At 34.7% G+C, this 18,119-nt stretch overlaps 2 protein-coding genes across 2 annotated transcripts; one reads left to right on the top strand and one right to left on the bottom strand.

The window, feature by feature from the left end:
* Window positions 1-14: 14 nt before the first annotated feature.
* Window positions 15-5,854, bottom strand: ABCA2 (ATP-binding cassette A2). The gene is made up of 16 exons (XM_088211621.1): window positions 5,449-5,854; window positions 4,538-4,769; window positions 4,260-4,429; window positions 3,981-4,166; window positions 3,767-3,862; window positions 3,485-3,688; window positions 3,214-3,373; window positions 2,893-3,122; window positions 2,265-2,382; window positions 2,061-2,137; window positions 1,878-1,967; window positions 1,597-1,740; window positions 1,211-1,516; window positions 1,050-1,130; window positions 614-790; window positions 15-495 (listed from the first exon to the last, which is right to left on the bottom strand). The coding sequence occupies exons 1-16, from the start codon at window positions 5,815-5,817 to the stop codon at window positions 202-204; spliced, it is 2,934 nt and encodes a 977-aa protein (XP_088067747.1). The 5' UTR covers window positions 5,818-5,854; the 3' UTR covers window positions 15-201.
* Window positions 5,855-7,174: 1,320 nt separating this feature from the next.
* LOC110824333 (ABC transporter A family member 7-like) lies at window positions 7,175-17,717 on the top strand. The gene is made up of 18 exons (XM_022054930.2): window positions 7,175-7,487; window positions 7,908-8,286; window positions 8,427-8,506; window positions 8,645-8,783; window positions 9,875-9,994; window positions 10,077-10,201; window positions 10,412-10,570; window positions 10,745-10,907; window positions 10,986-11,111; window positions 11,201-11,284; window positions 11,485-11,840; window positions 12,262-12,462; window positions 12,840-12,949; window positions 13,074-13,158; window positions 15,856-15,984; window positions 16,087-16,192; window positions 16,399-16,487; window positions 17,306-17,717. Exons 1-18 carry the CDS (start codon window positions 7,404-7,406, stop codon window positions 17,603-17,605), a joined length of 2,835 nt encoding a protein of 944 aa, XP_021910622.2. The 5' UTR covers window positions 7,175-7,403; the 3' UTR covers window positions 17,606-17,717.
* The last annotated feature ends 402 nt before the right edge of the window (window positions 17,718-18,119 follow it).

Genomic DNA, 18,119 nt, shown 5'->3' with positions numbered 1-18,119 from the left:
GAAGACCATATCCAAGCGCATAATAAAGTTTGCATCAAAGGGGACAGATGAAAACTCTATAATAAGAATGACCGTGAGAAGGGATAGACATGGTGACCTCAATATTTCTTGTTAAAGTAAAATCAGGGTAAAAATAATCTATAATTCTATTGAAACATAACGAAGGCGAGAGAAAAGTAAAACCTATATGCTTCAATTAATCTACAAGGAAGTATATCTTCGAGACATGGAACCGGTGCTAGTAATCAGAGCAGAGTCAATAACAATTCCACGAACTAATCCTCTCTCCCTCCGGCTCCTGCCTAATGAATTTCCACGCGAAAGAGTGGGAGGATCCATTGAAACATTAGAAGGTATTTGCATTTCAGAAGAGTGACCTGAAATGCAGAGGCCTCCAGTATCATCCTGTTCCCAATATACTTCAACCATAATACCTCTGGGATTATCTTCAGATTCTGTTCCTGGAATCCCCACAAACCTGGCTCCTACAGGTATCTGCATTGTCATTTCAAAAAGATGAATGAAGGAGAACAATGAGAATTGCAGTTAACTTTTTGCTCTAATTTGACAGTTGATTGTACATTCACGGCAAACCAAAATATATTTTATTAACCTGCACCGATGCACCAGATGTTAAGCTCAAAGTGACCATGGTTCCATCAATTGCAGCACTCTCAAGCTCGGCCTGTCTTGCAATATTCAAAAAGACTTCTTCAAGGGTTGCAAGACCAAGCTGAATATCTGTTATACCAAATTCAGTTTCTCTATCTTGTAACTCGGCAAAAAACTCCTGTTCGAGATTATAACTTCCATCAGAATGAGGAGCACAAGACAGGCTAAACAGAAAATACACTAATGTTATGTTGCATCTTATTATGTTCATGATTGTACTATATATTTTAAATTTCAAACTTGAACTGCCGCATACTGAGTAGTTTCACCGATTATTCCATTTGAAAGGAATTAGATTGGTCAAACCAAAGATGAAATTATTAAATATGAAGTTAATATGAGAAGAAAAAAGAACCAAGACATGCAAGAATCCTTACTGTCAAAAGCTTCACTCTATCATGTGGAATGACAAAAGTCAAGAATGATTTATTCTCCTCCTCTGGAACTACATTCAATTTCTGGCAAAAACATTACTGAACTTAGCAATCAACTTATTGAAAGTCAATTTTAACGCCAATTGTTTACTTGTTCAACATACTTGTTTAAAGAATTGCTTCACTGCATCTTGATTTACTGTACCAACTGCTTCTCCACTGACAAGACTTTGTACATTATTGTTTGTACTGAAGCTAACATTAACAACGAAACCGGTACCAAATCGTGACTTCAACCTGATTGATGTTCCAATGCAACGGAGCCTACCCTTTGCCATGATTCCTATGCGGTCACCTAAAATATCTGCTTCTTCCATAGAGTGCGTGGTGAGGACAACTGCCCGTCCTTTCTTTGCATCCTGTATTATGTCCCATACATGTCTTCTTGTGATCGGATCCATACCAGTTGTCTGCAGATTGATAATAAATGTAAATGATTAAGAATCCTTCGCATAAACTGATAAGCAAAATGGATATTAAAATCTCCCACCGGTTCATCCAGGAAAACCAATTTAGGGTCTCCTATAAGAGCAACTGCAACACTGAGGCGGCGTTTCATTCCTCCACTGTAACTCCCAGCTCTTATTTTAGATGCCTCAGTTAGTTTTACCTCTGCCAATGACTTCTGAACTACCTGCGTTTGAATCAGAATAGTTATAATATATGTTAAGTATCTATTACAACAAATAAGAATGCATGTTCAAATAACTTAAACGATGGCAACAAATAAGACTGATAAGTTGCTCTTCCTGAAGGTTAAAAGGCACGTACTTGCTTAATTAATGTCGTTGGCAGCCCTTTGATGCTAGAAAAGAGGTAGAGGTGCTCTTCACCAGATAAAGCATCCCAAAGGATATCAAACTGCAAAAGAATTTCAATATTAGTATATGTATTATGGACAAGCAATATAACAGAAATGGAAACCTGAACAGACACTGCATGATAGAAACTCACCTGTGGACAAACTCCTATTAGTCTCCGTATGTTAGACATGCCAACTGGACTTCTAATGGAATTTCCATAAATAAGAGCTGTTAACAAAACAGTTTTTTCAAAATCATTATGACTCAAACTCCTGTTCCCTTCTTAAGCCAACAGAAAAAACAAGCAAGGCTCCTGAGAAAAAAGAGCAAAAAGGAAAGCAAGAAAGCTGCTTACCATCTCCATCAGTTACTGGTGTTATACCAGTCAAACAATTAATTGCAGTAGTTTTTCCAGCACCGTTGGGTCCAAGTAGACAAAATAATTTATCTTTTTCAATGTTCAGCCATAAGCCCTGTAAGTTCTTATGAGTTAGCAGTTGGTTCCACACAAGAAGACAAGTGCACAACATGATTGTAGACTTGCCTTTTTGCTGTAAGCTGCTACTTAATGAGGGATAACATACACAAGAAAATAAACCTAACAAAGATAAAAATTCAAAAAGAAACTCCAGATTCCAGACTGAAAATCCTTTTCAATAATTGACCTAAATCTTTAATCTAAACCCGTAGTACCTATGGGTAGCAGTATTGACTACCTAAAAATTTTAAATTTCTCACAGCTTATACTCAGTCAGCATCATTCATCTGTCCCCCTCAGGCAACAAATGTTAAGGGAGGACATTTTTGAGTGGCAAGACAAATGACTGTGGCTGCATGTTATTATTGTCTAATTTCATAAAATCTATTCTAACATAGATAGAATGTAAGTTCTGGCACATACTCTTTTGGTTTAACGGCAGAAAATAAATTGCATTGTACACTCTCATCAAGGACGGAAACTAAAATCGAAAATAAGACTTTACTTTAAGAGCATGGTATGGTGAGGTCTTCTTGCATTTACAGCAGAAACCAATATTTCTTGTTCCAGGATATGTTTTTGCAAGACCACGAATCTGGACTGCAACATTGGGATCAACAACACCTTGTCTTGCTTGCTCTTTAACAATAGTTTCCTCCTCAAGGACATCTTCATCGTCTGTAGGAATTTGTTCCAGAGGTGGAACTGAGCCCATGCAACTACAAATGTCACCCTCTATGCAGAATGGGGGAAAAAAATGAGCCACAATAATTCGTTAACAAAAAAAAAATCACATGACTATAGTTCATTTGAAACTCAATTTTACCTTCCACCTTATTTCCACCCTTCCCTGTCCAATACCCAGGCCTTAAAAAGTAAAAAATTGATTTTCTAACACCATAGGCATTTGGAATTATGTTGTCGAAGTATATAGCCAATACAATCCAAAGGAAAAACGTTCCAATGAGCCACAAGTAGATATCATTCTGTCAAAAAGTAAGAGAGATAAGTATTACTGTAATGACAATGATAAGATGCCATGCATGGTATTCCACGTGTTAAGAAGTTCAGTTTCCAAGTTTTCAAGTTTCACTTACAATTGTTATGACACAATCACTATCATCATTTGGTGCACACTCCATTCGTCTTCTCCAGCTAATTCCAGGATCCTGAGGAGTACTAGTTGCACCAGCAAGAAGATTTAAACCTTGAGAAAAAGGATTAGGTGGGAACAATGACCAAATGGCTCTAAGAGTAGTGGAAAATCTGCTAGCATAAGGGAAACCACCTGATGTGGATAGCTGAAAGAAGAAGAAGAGATTATTATGAACACCAAGGAACATAAGAATCTAGCTGTAGAGTTGTTTAGGAGAATTAACCTGTGTCACAAAACCAACTATGAAGACAAAGAAACCGACAGTGTTTGCTGAAGATGACTTGCTGATGAAAGCTGACAGAAAGAATGCTAGACCAATCTACCATCAGGATTCAGATGAAGCAGATAAATTGTTAAAAGATTGAAACAGAAAGTAGCAAATACATAAAACAAAAACATGATAAGAGATCAATTAGGCTGCAGGAACAAACATTTACCATATTGAATTGGAAAAGAAAGAACAGAAGGAACACAACTGCAAAACTGTTCTTCAAGAAAAAATCAAACTGGAACATCATTCCAAAAAGAACTATGAAAATTGATGAAAGAGTGGTAATGATTCCTTCCCATGTTAGCCATGACAACCAATAAGCAGAATCGAAAAGACCCATCATTGTCATTGCCTGTTTAGGAAGAGGAAGATTAGAAGGCAAAATTGGAATGAGGGTACTAATGGTAATTTTAAATCAGAAAAGAAATTAGAAATTATTCAGTACCTGGCGAAGTTTGAGCTCCTTCTCTGAAATCAAAGAACTTATTTGAAGCACAAAACCAAACATGGCAACAGCAAGGAAGAAAATTGGTCCCATGATATCAAGTGCAACAAGAGCCTCAATTGCAGGGTGTGCAAATTCCTTAAATCCGACAACCCAGCTAAAGTTAGAATCTGAAATGCATGAAAAGGGTGACAAATTAAGAATCTATTAAATAATCAAATTTAGAAATACAAGTCATTGTTAAATAAGCAAAGAACTAAATAACCAATATTTGGTACCTCCTATAAGAGACCTGGCAATTTCACGCTCTGCAGCAATCTGAAGAGGAATTTGGAATTTAAATGTGGGATCTTCAAAAAGCCCTCGTTTTGCTTCTGGGGTAGAGTTAGTTTGTATACCATAGCTAATTACAGTAGCATTTCTTGCAACGAAATGCAAAGCGCCTGGCACCCGCATAGGATTAGCCAAAAGCCATTCATCTACCTCCTGGGTTGTTCTAAATGATTTAACCTGCATAAACAAAGTCACCATGAGAATTCTCTTTTTTTTTTTTTTTTTTTCAAATATAAAGCTCTATCTAATTCCTTAGTACACAAAATTATAGATATTGATGGAAAAAAGGTTGAAAAAAAAATTAACATTTACTTTAAAGCTAACCCACTGAATCATGTTTTTCAAAGACTGCACAAACGTAAGGATAGAAGAAGTAGACTCTCATGGTTTCTGTTTCCTGATCTACGGTTCAAACTTGAACTGACTGCTTTCTTCTTTGCTAGAACCAGAGATCATATCCAATTTACACAACAAAAGGTCCGAAGAACATTAGGGTTCCCTTTTCACCTCTTCTTTTCATTGCTTAAATGAACTAAGACTCATCACAAACAATGCCTTAGTTCTTTGTGCCATGAAATTACAAGATCTTTATACTCCTTACTAGAAAACATATAAACAAATGGCAAAGCATGCTCCAATACTTCACCATTTTCTGTCCTTGTCTATCATTTTCTTTGATTTTCTCACAGACCAAAGACATTTGTTAAAACAAATTGCACAACTCACTCTCACACTACCAACTCATTTTACTCACTATGTGATTTCATTTTTCGTTTCCTAAAAACCAGAAATGATTCGCATTCTTACTTTCTAATTCGACCAGACAGAAAAAAGAAGTCAACATAAAAGAAACTACCTTACTGTCCGGAATAGGTCTACCCGGATTTTTGGCCATGATCGCTCTGACGATGGTTGTAATTCTCTGGCTCTCGTTGCCGCTCCATACGAAGTCAAAGCAAGGGAGCTTAACGAAGAACTTCTCCTCACAAGCCGGAATTGGAGGCGAGATCATCAACTCAGGATCCTTGATGATCTTGAGCGCCGTGGAAGACGAGAAGCTAGTCTCCATCGCCTTCTGGATGCAGAAAATGAGGAAGATAAAGAAAAAGGATGAGAAGAGCTGCAGAAACGTGGCTCTCTTGCTCCTCCATGAGAGTAGTAGATTCTTCTTGAAGAGCGCCCAGAATTGCTGATACAGAAGAGGTAAGCCTCTCTGCAAATTCATTTTCTTTTCTCTGTCTTTGGCGGACGGTTGAGAGAGTCGATGCGGCTTTAAAAAGGGCGCGGTTATTATCAGTCGGAAAACGTTTTTAGCCATCGAGTTCGAGGGAATTACCAAATTGCCACTGGGTTTGAATTAGGGATTTTTCTTGCAAGTATCACCCGAATTTCCAAACAATTTAATTAATTTATTAATTAAATTTATTTGTAAAATTCATAATTATGAAATGTAAATTTTTAATAAAATGATAACAAACTTGATATTATAAATAAATTAGAATAATACATTTTAAATTTAATAAAATCTAAAACATAGAATTTACAGGCGGTTTCATTTTTTTTTTAATTATCTTAATGAAAAAAATTGCATTATTTTTTAATTAAATTAAGTTAATAAGTAATTTACAAAATATAATAAAAATACACTATATTAAACACATTATTTATTTTATTAATTAAACCAAACAATCACTAGACGTACAAGTTATGTACATTGTAAAAGTACAAAATTCAATAAACCCAAGCGCCAACTAATCCATAATTTTGAATATAGACTCGGGAAATTTCAGATATTATATATATATATATGGTCATTTGTTTAATTTATGTATTAAATTAATTAAATTTTTGCGAATTAAAAAAATAATTCTGATTAATTCTTCTATTATTATTAGTCTTTAATTTTATATGAAAGTAACTAAAATTAATTACCACATATTCGGATTTAATTTAAGTGGGAATTAATTTAAATTTTAATTACATTTAATTAAACACGGTTTATTAATTTAACTGATACTTCCCAGAAAAAAAAAAAAACGAGTCTCTAATTACGTTTGACCCAAAACCCATCATTTACTTTTCAAATCTTATTCTAATTTTTTTAATTATTAATTTTAATATATAAAACTATAACATATTTTTATAATTCTAAATTTGTATTAATCAAATGTCCATTTGAAAATTTTATTATATTATACTTAGGACTAAATGTCACTCAAATATAAAATTCATACACTAATTGACAACCTGTAAAATAAAAAATTATATTATTTTTTTAATAATTTAAACTTTGAAAATTCGGTTTATTTTTACTATTTAATAAAATAAAAAAATTTAGAGTTGACGTTCGCATGATGTAAAATATAAAATTAAAATTCTCTGTCGCTTCACGTTTTATAATTTTTTATTTAAACCGCAAGGAAATTGCCAAAACTTTGACAGCCAAGTCTAACTTGGGTTTTTTAACCGGCGGACTACGAAGGGCAAATTTGAAACCGCGTGAAGGGTAATTTCGTCATTTTACTTTAGATTGGTTTGGGTATGAACCTGGAATCATTACCATTTTCCGAAAATAAAGTGGTATTTGGGTGGCAATTCAGTAATTTGGAACTGAAAAAGGCGCAACTGAAGTTCGTTAACTATAAAATGGAGATTTCTGTTGTATTATTGTTATATAGTTTGTGCGGGCTCTTATAGGAAGCGACATACTAAACAAGAGCTTCTGTTGTTTGGCGGGAAAGTTGTGAATTGCAGATACGAGTTTTAACGCTCTGAATTTTCTTTTTTTTTTTTTTTTTTGGGGGCGCGGAAATGGCTGATCCATTGCATGCTTCATCTCCTGCCAGTTTCTGGACTCAGGCCAACGCTTTGTTAAGAAAGAACTTAACCTTCCAGGTCTCTGTCACCTCTCTCTCTCTATATATATATATGTGTGCGTGTGTGTATTTTGTTTTGCTGATCGGGCAGAATTTATGTTTGGTTCTTGCTATGTTGATTTAATCCTCTGTATTATTCTTTTTTTTTTGTTTTTATGTTTTTCTCGTTGGATTACGGATTCTTTCTGGCTTCTTATACCTGAGTTCGACGTTTTTGCGGGATTAGGTCAACCATTTCTAGTTAATATCTTAATTTACTTATGCCTTGGAGAGGTTCGACTTTGATGATGCTAAATTCAGTGGTTGGATTAATATAACCTATGATGCAAATAATTTTATTGTGGATGTGATGATTGTTTGAATTTTCTTGGATACTTTAAGTTTAAAGATATTTGGTTTTTGCCGTTAATATGTGTCTATGATCTACAATTTTCATCAGAAACGGAATATCTGGACCAACATCAGGCTCATTTCAATCCCAATTGTCCTATGTCTGCTACTTGTTGTCATCCAAATCTTGTTTGAGACCCAATTCAAGGATTCCACTGAGTGTGGCTGTGGGTGTATCGACACAAATGGGGATGGTCAATGTGAGAGAACCTGTGGTTTGCAATTCTCATCTTTGAGTCAGGCAGCAAATTGTCCCATTCCGAGTCCCCCAGAGTGGCCGCCATTATTACAAATACCAGCTCCTGAGTATCGTGCTGTAAGAACTAGTTTTCTTCCGTCTAAAGACTTGCCAAATGCATCATGCAGGAATTCAGGATCATGTCCTGCAACTACACTTCTTACTGGGAGTAATCAGTCACTTGGAGAAAGTACGTCTCTTTCTTGCTAACCTTCCTTGTGTGTCCAAGCTTAGTTATTATTATTTTTTAAAAATTCAAGTATCTATTCTGACGAGGATACGAGCATCAATTTATATGTGTGGTCTGACAACAATCTGTCTACTTGGCAGCTCTTTCTGCGAATATGTTCTCTAATCTTTTTCCTCTCAGTTCTTCTGGTGTTGCGAGTAGTTTAGCCAACTTCGTCCTGGTATGACCTGCTTCTTCCCACCCTCTTCCCCCCCAAAAAAATTTTCAATAGATTATGATTCTTCCTTTCTAGTTGTGCTTAGTTTTCTCTCTGTAATTTCCTAGCTTTTCTGCTTATAGGCTTCATAATATATTTCAGGGTACTGCTTCTGAGACCACTTTTTCCAATTTCCTTGATCCTGCATTCTTTGCATCTCGTCCCATCTATAACATTCAACGCCAGTGCACAGCAAACTCTACATTTTCAGTTCCCATTCAAGAACTAGGCTTGCAACAAGGTATTTAAATTTTGTTCTTACATCAGTGATTTTTCGCGAAAACATTAGTTTATGCAATTTGAAGGTGATGATCATCTGGTATAACATTGATGGGCATGGACTGGTTGATTGTAAGTGATAAGGAAATGTGACATGAGGAATCCTGGTAAATTGGACATACACGTGCAATGAAAAAATTGTGTATACATCTGCTTTTGCATGGGGTGTGACTCAAAGTATGTTTAAACATGGTGAATCTGCACATGTATAAATGCATACAAAAAAGTTACAGACTTCTATTCAACATAAATTATTTTGAGGACCGTTGGCGCCATCGTTATCCATTCATCAAGTGGGTTCAAACTATATGATAGCAATAAGTTATCCTGAATTAATATAACAAAAAACTAGAATATAGGATTTATAATTCGTCTGAAAAATACTTTATATATTTATCAAAGTCATATATATATATTTAAAAAATATTGCACCAATTTCTTTATTTCAACCACTCTTTCTGATTAAAATTCAAATGAAATCCTTCCCCTTATAATTCTTTGAATAGAACCTATAATTTATTGGGTTGGTATTGGTTGGATTTTAGGTACAGATTGTGGGTGTTGAATATGGGTATGCCTCTTCTAATCAGATAGTCATGCCAAATAGATGTGTATTAGGTTAACTGATTGATAAACATACAGCAGATTCTATACCTTCTTTAGCATCCTGAAACTTCTTTATTGACATCAATTGGAGGCAAATACTAGAGTTTAAATATTTAACGCATGAGAATGATATAAATGATATGTCTATGTTTGAAATAAGAGGTGGACCTAGCTAATGACAGGTGGTACTGAGCCCCATTTGGAGGGGGTCAACATTGTATGGACCTTGTGGTCCCTTATGGGGTCTGGAACCACAAACAAGAGACATGTATCTTCTAGTTCATAAGGGTCTGGAGCTTATATATGGATCTAACAGGCTATAAAATCAGCTAATGATTTCCTGACAGACCCTACCAGTGGGAACTACAAATACTATCCTGTTGTTATACTTTACCTTCTTACTTGCAAGGAACTTTATGAGCTTTAATTATTCTCTTTTTTGTCCAGAGGTGAGATGTGCTCAAGGTCTATATTTGTGGCGTAATACTTCTTCCAAGGTGAATGATGAGCTATTTAAGGGTTACCATAGAGGCAATTCAGAGGGAAAGATAAATGAGATTGTTGCAGGTTTGTCTACATGATATTTAACTGCATTAAACAAAATGGTTGCTAACCAATTTTTGATACTGAAACTCTGACTTTTATACAGCTTATGATTTCTTGAACTCAAATAGATTTAATTTCAACGTGACCATCTGGTACAACTCAACATATAAGAATGAATCAGGGAATGTACCCCTTGCATTAGTGCGAGTTCCACGCTCGGTTAATCTGGTATATCTTGGAATTTATTGATTTGAGTTTTCCTCATTATCTTGGATAAACTGTGTTACATTATTTGCATCTTTTATGTGCCTTAATTCTTTTGTATGATTTATTTTCTCACTTTCCGGAGATTTAAATATCTTTTATTTATTTCCTCGAAAAAAGAAAGAATCTATTGTTATTTGATGAATCCTGATACTGATGATTTTTGGATTATAGGCATCCAATGCATATATTCAGTTTTTGAAAGGTCCCGGGACGCAAATACAATTTGACTTTGTTAAAGAAATGCCCAAGCCGGAAACTAAACTCAGACTGGATATTTCATCCCTTATTGGTCCACTTTTCTTTACATGGGTTATTCTACAGCTATTCCCAGTAAGTATGTCTAACTGCTTTTCATTTTTGTTGTGAGCACCAATCTTATTCCCCAGTATCTGAGGTTTCTTCCTGTTATGATTCCAGTTATTTGTGCTATGTCTCTTCAAAACCAATTTCAAGTCATGTCTATCATCTTTTGTCTATGTTTCCTCATGTTTGCATTTGATGTAGGTGATTTTGACGTCTCTGGTTTATGAGAAACAACAGAAATTGAGAATCATGATGAAAATGCATGGACTTGGTGATGGACCTTATTGGATGATTTCGTACGCGTATTTTCTTACGACGTCCATACTCTACATGCTATGTTTTGTGATATTCGGCTCGGTGATAGGTAATACATCCTGCAGTCAATGTATTTCTTATCTCTTCTTCTTATAAGTTGATCTTAAGTTGGTTTACTTCTTGACAGGGTTGAACTTCTTCAGGCTTAATAACTATGGCGTCCAATTTGTTTTTTACTTTATCTATATAAACCTCCAAATTGCAGTGGCTTTTCTAGTAGCGGCAGTGTTTTCAAATGTTAAGACAGCTACAGGTATATTTTCTATTTGTAATGAAAATAATACTTTCTTTTTTCCTTCAACACAACTGACTTTCTATTTTGCTAAATGGACATGATCACAGTTGTAGCATACATATGCGTTTTTGGAACTGGGCTCTTGGGTGTCTTCCTTTTCCAATTCTTTCTTCAAGATCCTTCATTCCCAAGTAAGTTCAAGAAATTGTAAGGAATACTTGCTCTGATGTTGTTCACAAGGTCTGAAAAGTATATTTTATTTGTCTGTTTCAGCACCGAGACCTACTGTTTAAGGATATGATCCAAAATTATTCATCTGTATTCTGTATTTTATTTGGATCTTTTCTTCACAAAACCGTTAGCACTGAGGCTTAATTTTCTGATGTTGTAGCGAGGTGGATTGTTGTACTTGAGTTATATCCTGGCTTCGCTCTGTACCGTGGGTTATATGAGTTTTCACAATATGCCTTCTTGGGGAATTTTAGGGGGACTGAAGGGATGCAATGGAGCGATATTGGTGATAGTGGGATGAAAGAAGTCCTTCTTATTATGCTAGTTGAGTGGTTGGTGGTGCTTATTGTTGCATATTATGTAGATCAAGTTTCTTCTTCAGGAAGTGGAAGAAATCCTCTATTTTTCTTGAAAAAGCTTCAGAAGAAACCTCTATCTTCTTTTAAAAAGCCTATTTTTCAAAGCCAGGGGTCAAAAGTGTTTGTTCAGATGGAGAAACCAGATGTCAGTCAGGAGGTAACTTCTTGTTAAATTTTGTATTCAGTTTATTTAGGGTTTGGTTTTCAAAGATGTCAATAAGCACCAAGCAAATGCTAATATCCGAAACAAAAAAGTTTTTTTTTTTTTGGTGAAATGTTACAAAATGACTATTTGAACAATTATGAAAGCAAATTTTTTGATCTTCTTTCTCTTTTCTATTAGTAAATTTTACTTTTTATTATACTTTTACTCTTTTCCTTGTCTTTAATCCTCTTGACTCTTTAAAATAGCACTTCGGAGAGGACGAATGCAGTCTTTCTTTATTGTAATTATTTAGCAGTTTCAAATGCTAACATTCCTTTTGGTATTGACCTGACATATTTCTTTCCTATTAGACTTGTTTGATCGCTTTCAGTTATCTGCTAATTTTTTTTTTCCTAATTAATTGTTCTTCCAGAGAGAAAAGGTTGAAGAATTGTTACTTGAATCAAGCACAAGTCATGCCATACTATGTGACAACCTTAAGAAAGTGTACCCAGGGAGGGATGGGAACCCTGCAAAAATTGCTGTAAGAGGATTATCTCTTGCTTTGCCTCGAGGGGAATGCTTTGGTATGCTGGGTCCAAATGGTGCAGGCAAGACGTCTTTTATTAGTATGGTGAGTGTAAAATGCTTTTTAATAGACTCTTATTAACTTAATCATGAAAATTTCTTGTATCTTACCCTTATATGCGGGATCAACGAACCATTAAGAAGTAAGAAATAGGAAGAGTTAGATAGAAATTCCTGGTGGGCAATTGTTAAAACAATTTGCATTTTGCTTCTGCTAGCATGGCTTAATGGGTATTGTTCATTCTTTAGTGAGATATTATAGGCTTCTGTTGAAAGAAGTTGTGGCTTTAAATTTGCTTCTCCTTCGTTGGTTTCTTTTCTATTTATATACTTCACGATTTCAGTGGGGCATTTGCTTTTTAGTCATAAAGTTTAGGTTTTTCTTGAGCTTTGCACCAGTATTAATCATTATTTCCTTGGCAGATGATTGGACTCACAAAGCCAACATCTGGGACAGCATTTGTTGAGGGTCTGGATATACGAACCGATATGGATGGAATATATACTAGCATGGGCGTATGCCCACAGTACGAGTAAGCTAATAAATCATTTTGGTGGCAAGAAATAGATATTCTTTTTCCTTTTTCATATGCAAAATATGCAGTAGGGTTCATTTTCTCTCTCTCCCCCCGCCCAAAACTAATCCTTGCATTTCAGCTTGCTGTGGGAAACCCTGACAGGAAGAGAGCATTTACTATTTTATGGCAGACTTAAGAATCTGAAAGGTTCTGCTCTGACACAAGTAAGTGAAGATAACCATTTACTTTTTCTGGAAATTTGGAGCTTGTTGGATTATTTGTAATATGAGAAATCATTTATTTTTCTAGCTATAAGTCATTCGCGTTTATATTGTCTAGGAGGAAATCAATAAATTATGAACCATAACTTTATGAGTCTAAATGTTTAGAAGTATAAGTCCACTATTTAATCTTTAATTGTTTGACGAAATATGGTGGATTATATTTTTAACCATTGCATGTCAATTTTGCTGCCTGCTATTAAACTTAATGCGGGGTTCAATTTTCCACAAAGGATACAGTACGAATATGAAATAAAAACTGACATGCAGAATTCAAGTTTTAGTTTCAAATTTTTTGTGATAAAAAATGCTGAAGGAGGATGTTATGTGCATTAACCAGACAGGGCATACTTTGTTTGCCTATGAGGCAAATTTCAGAAGGTACTTGAGTTCTTTGACAATACAAGGGTCTTTTGTTTTTAAGATAAATTTGTATAGGTACCTAGATATATGTCAGTTTAGTCTAATCTTTTGTGTTTTGGCAAAGATGTGAATGTGTCTCTGACACTTGTAGTTTGATTCACTCTTCCATGTTAGATGCATGTGTGTGTACCATGTAAAAATATGCTAATTTACCTTAGTAAAGTTTGATTCTACATTTAATCTTGTGTATTTGCTTGCACACCCAGCTAATTTTCTTGTGCAAGTGTAGAGAGAGAGTTGGCACAAACTTTTAGTCTTGTTTGCATGTTTGATGCACGTGCGTAACAGTTACTATTTGACATATGCTAGTCTACTTTGGTCTAGGACAAGTGGCTCTGAGCTGACATGTCTGCGGATAGTGTCTTTGATGTATGTGTCCTTTCAATGACGCATGAACCTAGATGATGTAATAAGTAAAAGTACATGAATGCATGGATTTATATGCTGACCCTTAAGACTTCTGCATATAAGTTTTATTTGCAATGAATAATGGTAAATGTATGCATGTGATCTTTCAACATCCCCTGCTTGATTTTAATTCAGTATCCTAGCATATATATTTTATTGGCTCTAGGATGAAATGTGCATTGGTAAATGTACCATAAGGGTTTGAACCTTTTCATATTGCAAATACATAATAGTTTTCTAGAAACTAAGTTAGCTATCTTGAAATTCAGAGTCAAGTATGAAGTAAGTCGATAAACCTTGAATTTAGAACTCTCAATCTTTCCCAAGTGAACAAGTTTTGAACTAAGAACTCATGTTGAAAGCGAAGAACGTCACACAGACGTTGCTTTTAGAGATTTTCATGCTTCTACTGCTGGCACTTTTATAGTATGTGCTTAATCCCTAAACTACTTAGTGCCCCAGATCAAATCTCACATGAATTTGCTAGGTTCATCATTTAGATAGGTAAGTCTAAAAAGTGGGTGTCTTGTCATACACTACCAAAATGGTTTGCACACTTACGGCTCATATTTATAAATAGGAGAAAACAAACAACAGAGATGGAGGTGACTCTTATTTCAATAAAGGCAATAGTGGATATATGGCTATCTTCCATTGGATCTATAATTTCTACAGGTTGAAATTCTGTTACCTACAACCTTAGTTACATAGTTTACTTCCCATCTTGTTTTCTCTCAAATTTGATCAAGTATCTTCCTGAACTCTTGATAAAGAATCTGTTAAATTGATCTTAGGTTGCACATACTGAATGGCTAGTGTTTCATTCAGAATTAGCTCCTTCACATGAGACCGCTGCGATCTTTTTACCAATGATCTAGCAAAGGCAACAGGTGGTTTAGCTTTCTACTGAAAAGTTATGCTTTTCTTGGTGAATTTTGTGGCTAGGGCTCTGGTTATGGGTCGGTTGGTACGATCAGAGCCTGTTGACGGTAGTGGCCGGTGTTCATATACATCCAATGTTGGCCAGAGATCTATAATTTCTGGTTTTGAGGGAAGGAGTTATGCTGAAAGCAGTGGCTGCCCGCTGTGGGATAGTTGCGTAGCTGTTTGGCTGTTTTTTTTCTAATTCTGTCTTCAACTTTTTTTAAAAAAATATAAAGGAAGAGTCCTATTGTTTTGCAGTGGAAGGATATGAAGTTCCAAGTTCTTTTTTATTCTTTTGGGTAACATAATTAGCAAAGAAGGTAGGATAAAATTTAGGCTGTGTCATGAACTAATTTTGGACAATAGATGTGGAACTAAATTGTCATAAAAAATAGTTAGAAATTAGATAAGTAGAGGTCGGATAATAGAAGATCAGAGGTAGAATAGATGAAATTAGGGATTAAGGTGAAGAAATGTAAGAAGAAATAGAGAAATGATAGATTAGATAGATGAAAAAGCTAAACAAAAGAACATGGAGAGAGAGAACTAGGAATTAAACTAACACAATAATGCCTTATTGATTTATTATATTATCTTTGATAACATTAGTTATAAGTAAAAAAAAATCCAAACTTAGTTCCTAATAAACTAAAAACTAGCTAAACAAGAAAAGACAATAATGATGATGATGATGATGATAATAATAATATTAATATAACAACAACAATAATAATAATAATAATTACATAGATTCTTGTAATACTATAGCTATTCCATCTTGGAACTTATTTTGCATCACCTTAGTTAATTTGCATGCACACAGATCTAGTGCCTTCTCAGCAGAATGAATGTTGAATTCCTCTCTTTCTTATGTTGTCGCTTCAGTCAGTTGAAGACTCTCTTCGGGATGTCAACCTATTTCATGGAGGAATTGCTGATAAACAAGCTGGGAAGTACAGTGGAGGTATGAAGAGGAGGCTTAGTGTGGCCATTTCATTGATCGGGAATCCTAAAGTATGTACTCATCTATCTTCTACTAACATTTCCATGTGAGACCTTATGGTGGTTTATCAACAATCTTGCTGCTTATGGCATGACCTTCTGAAATTTCCCAAGGTCGTTTATATGGATGAACCCAGTACTGGACTGGATCCAGCCTCAAGGAATAACTTATGGAATGTTGTTAGGCGTGCAAAGCGAGACCGTGCAATTATTCTCACAAGTACTTTTGCTCTCTCCCTGTCTGCATAAATGCCATATTTAAATAATTTAGAATGCATCCTCTTCTTTGGTTAGAGTTATCAAGAAGAAACAAGAAACCTTCCTGGGGCTGTCTTATAGGCATATATGGTCTTGATCACATCATTTATTTTACTGAGAATCTTCACCTCATAAATTTTGTGAGAGATCTTGTTTGCATTTTTTCAGCTCATTCAATGGAAGAGGCTGAGTTCCTGTGTGATCGATTAGGAATTTTTGTCGATGGAAGCTTGCAGTGCATAGGAAATCCAAAAGAGGTAACTTTAATGTGATAATTTTTTCAGATTATGCTATTGGATTTTCATCTTTAGTACATATATGGCTAGAGTTTATTTGCATATAAGGATGCATGTAACAGAGACTCACTATAATTGTTTAAGTTAGTTGCTCCTTAAATGGTTTCTTCTCAAACATGTTCAGCATACTAAATAGTGGAAAAATTTTCCTAGGCTTATTTGCAGACTACCTCATTGTATTCTCTCTTCTCTCCTTTTTGAAAGAAATTACAAATGCAGTTGATATTTTCCCGAAAATGCACGCGAAACAATTTATTTATCTGTTGCCAAAGCGGATGCATTAACCAAGAACTTATCCTGTTTTGGGGTCTGATTTGCATTCAGAAGCATTCGACTTATTGTTCATCCAGAACTTAGATGTCTGCTCAGCAGTTTCATAATAATTACTCCTTATTCAATCAGGTGTCTAATTTGTGCTTCAGTTATCAGAAAAGCAGAATTCAACGAAACTTCAAAAATAGAAGTATTTTTAGTTAAAAGTAAAAGTTCTTTTTGGCTTTTGATAAAAGTAAAATTAAAAACTAACGATGTCCTTAGCCGCTATACTTACTGATCTCTGCCACCATTTTTCTGTTTAAGAAAGAAGCGGAATTTACGTTATTCATGAACATGCTATGGCTTATTCTATGGAATCTAGGATGCTTATTTAGGTCTGAACTAGCTATTAATCTTCCCCTGCTATTATTATTTTGTCTAGAGATACCTTTTTTGATTTCTCCAATCTAATAATTTGGATTTTATGTTGGATAATTTTTACCATGTCTTTTGTCCTGTGACAGTTGAAGGCTAGATATGGAGGATCTTATGTGTTTACCATGACAACTTCTGCAAACCATGAGGAAGAAGTGGAGCACTTGGTGCGGCGTCTTTCTCCAAATGCTAATAAGATATATCATATATCTGGAACCCTGAAATTTGAGCTACCGAAACATGATGTTCGAATTGCTGATGTCTTCCAAGCTGTTGAGAACGCAAAGAGCAAGTTCACAGTGTTTGCATGGGGTTTGGCTGATACCACTCTTGAGGATGTGTTTATCAAGGTTGCTCGTGGAACTCAGGCCGTCAATGATTTGTCATGATTGTAAGATTCGTTATAATAGATTGAGATAGTTTTTCTATGTACACTCTAGTTGGCTTCGCTGCAGTTGTTCTCAATTCATAAAATTAATAAATTTAATGACTTTTTTTTTTTTTTTTTTTTTTTTTGGGATCAAATACTACATGCTGCCAGAAATTTGTCATGGTTTAATAACCAACAAAAATAAAACCAGAATCTAAAAAGAGATAATTTATTACTTGATTGATTAATTTTAATAATAATTGTTTTTATTCAAATATAAATATTTAAAGATTTACTTATAATGGCTGTGATTAATTAATTAGTAATTAATTTATTAAAGCTACATTAGTTGATTAAAACTAAAACTAGCACTGACTACCCACCAACGGAATTAAAACCCAATTAATCAGAATAGGATTCTAATTTCTTATACCCGAAAGAAAAGTAATTCCTAATTAAACTTGGTTTCCTCTATAAACCCATCGATCATTATAAATAAAATTACCAACTTAAAAGATTAAATTCCATTCAAA

This window comes from Carica papaya, chromosome 9, assembly GCF_054855325.1.
Source record: "Carica papaya isolate Zhongbai chromosome 9, ASM5485532v1, whole genome shotgun sequence".
NCBI classification, from domain to species: domain Eukaryota; kingdom Viridiplantae; phylum Streptophyta; class Magnoliopsida; order Brassicales; family Caricaceae; genus Carica; species Carica papaya.
The sequence above is the reverse complement of the archived record's forward strand: the minus strand, read 5'-3'. Positions and strand labels throughout refer to the sequence as shown.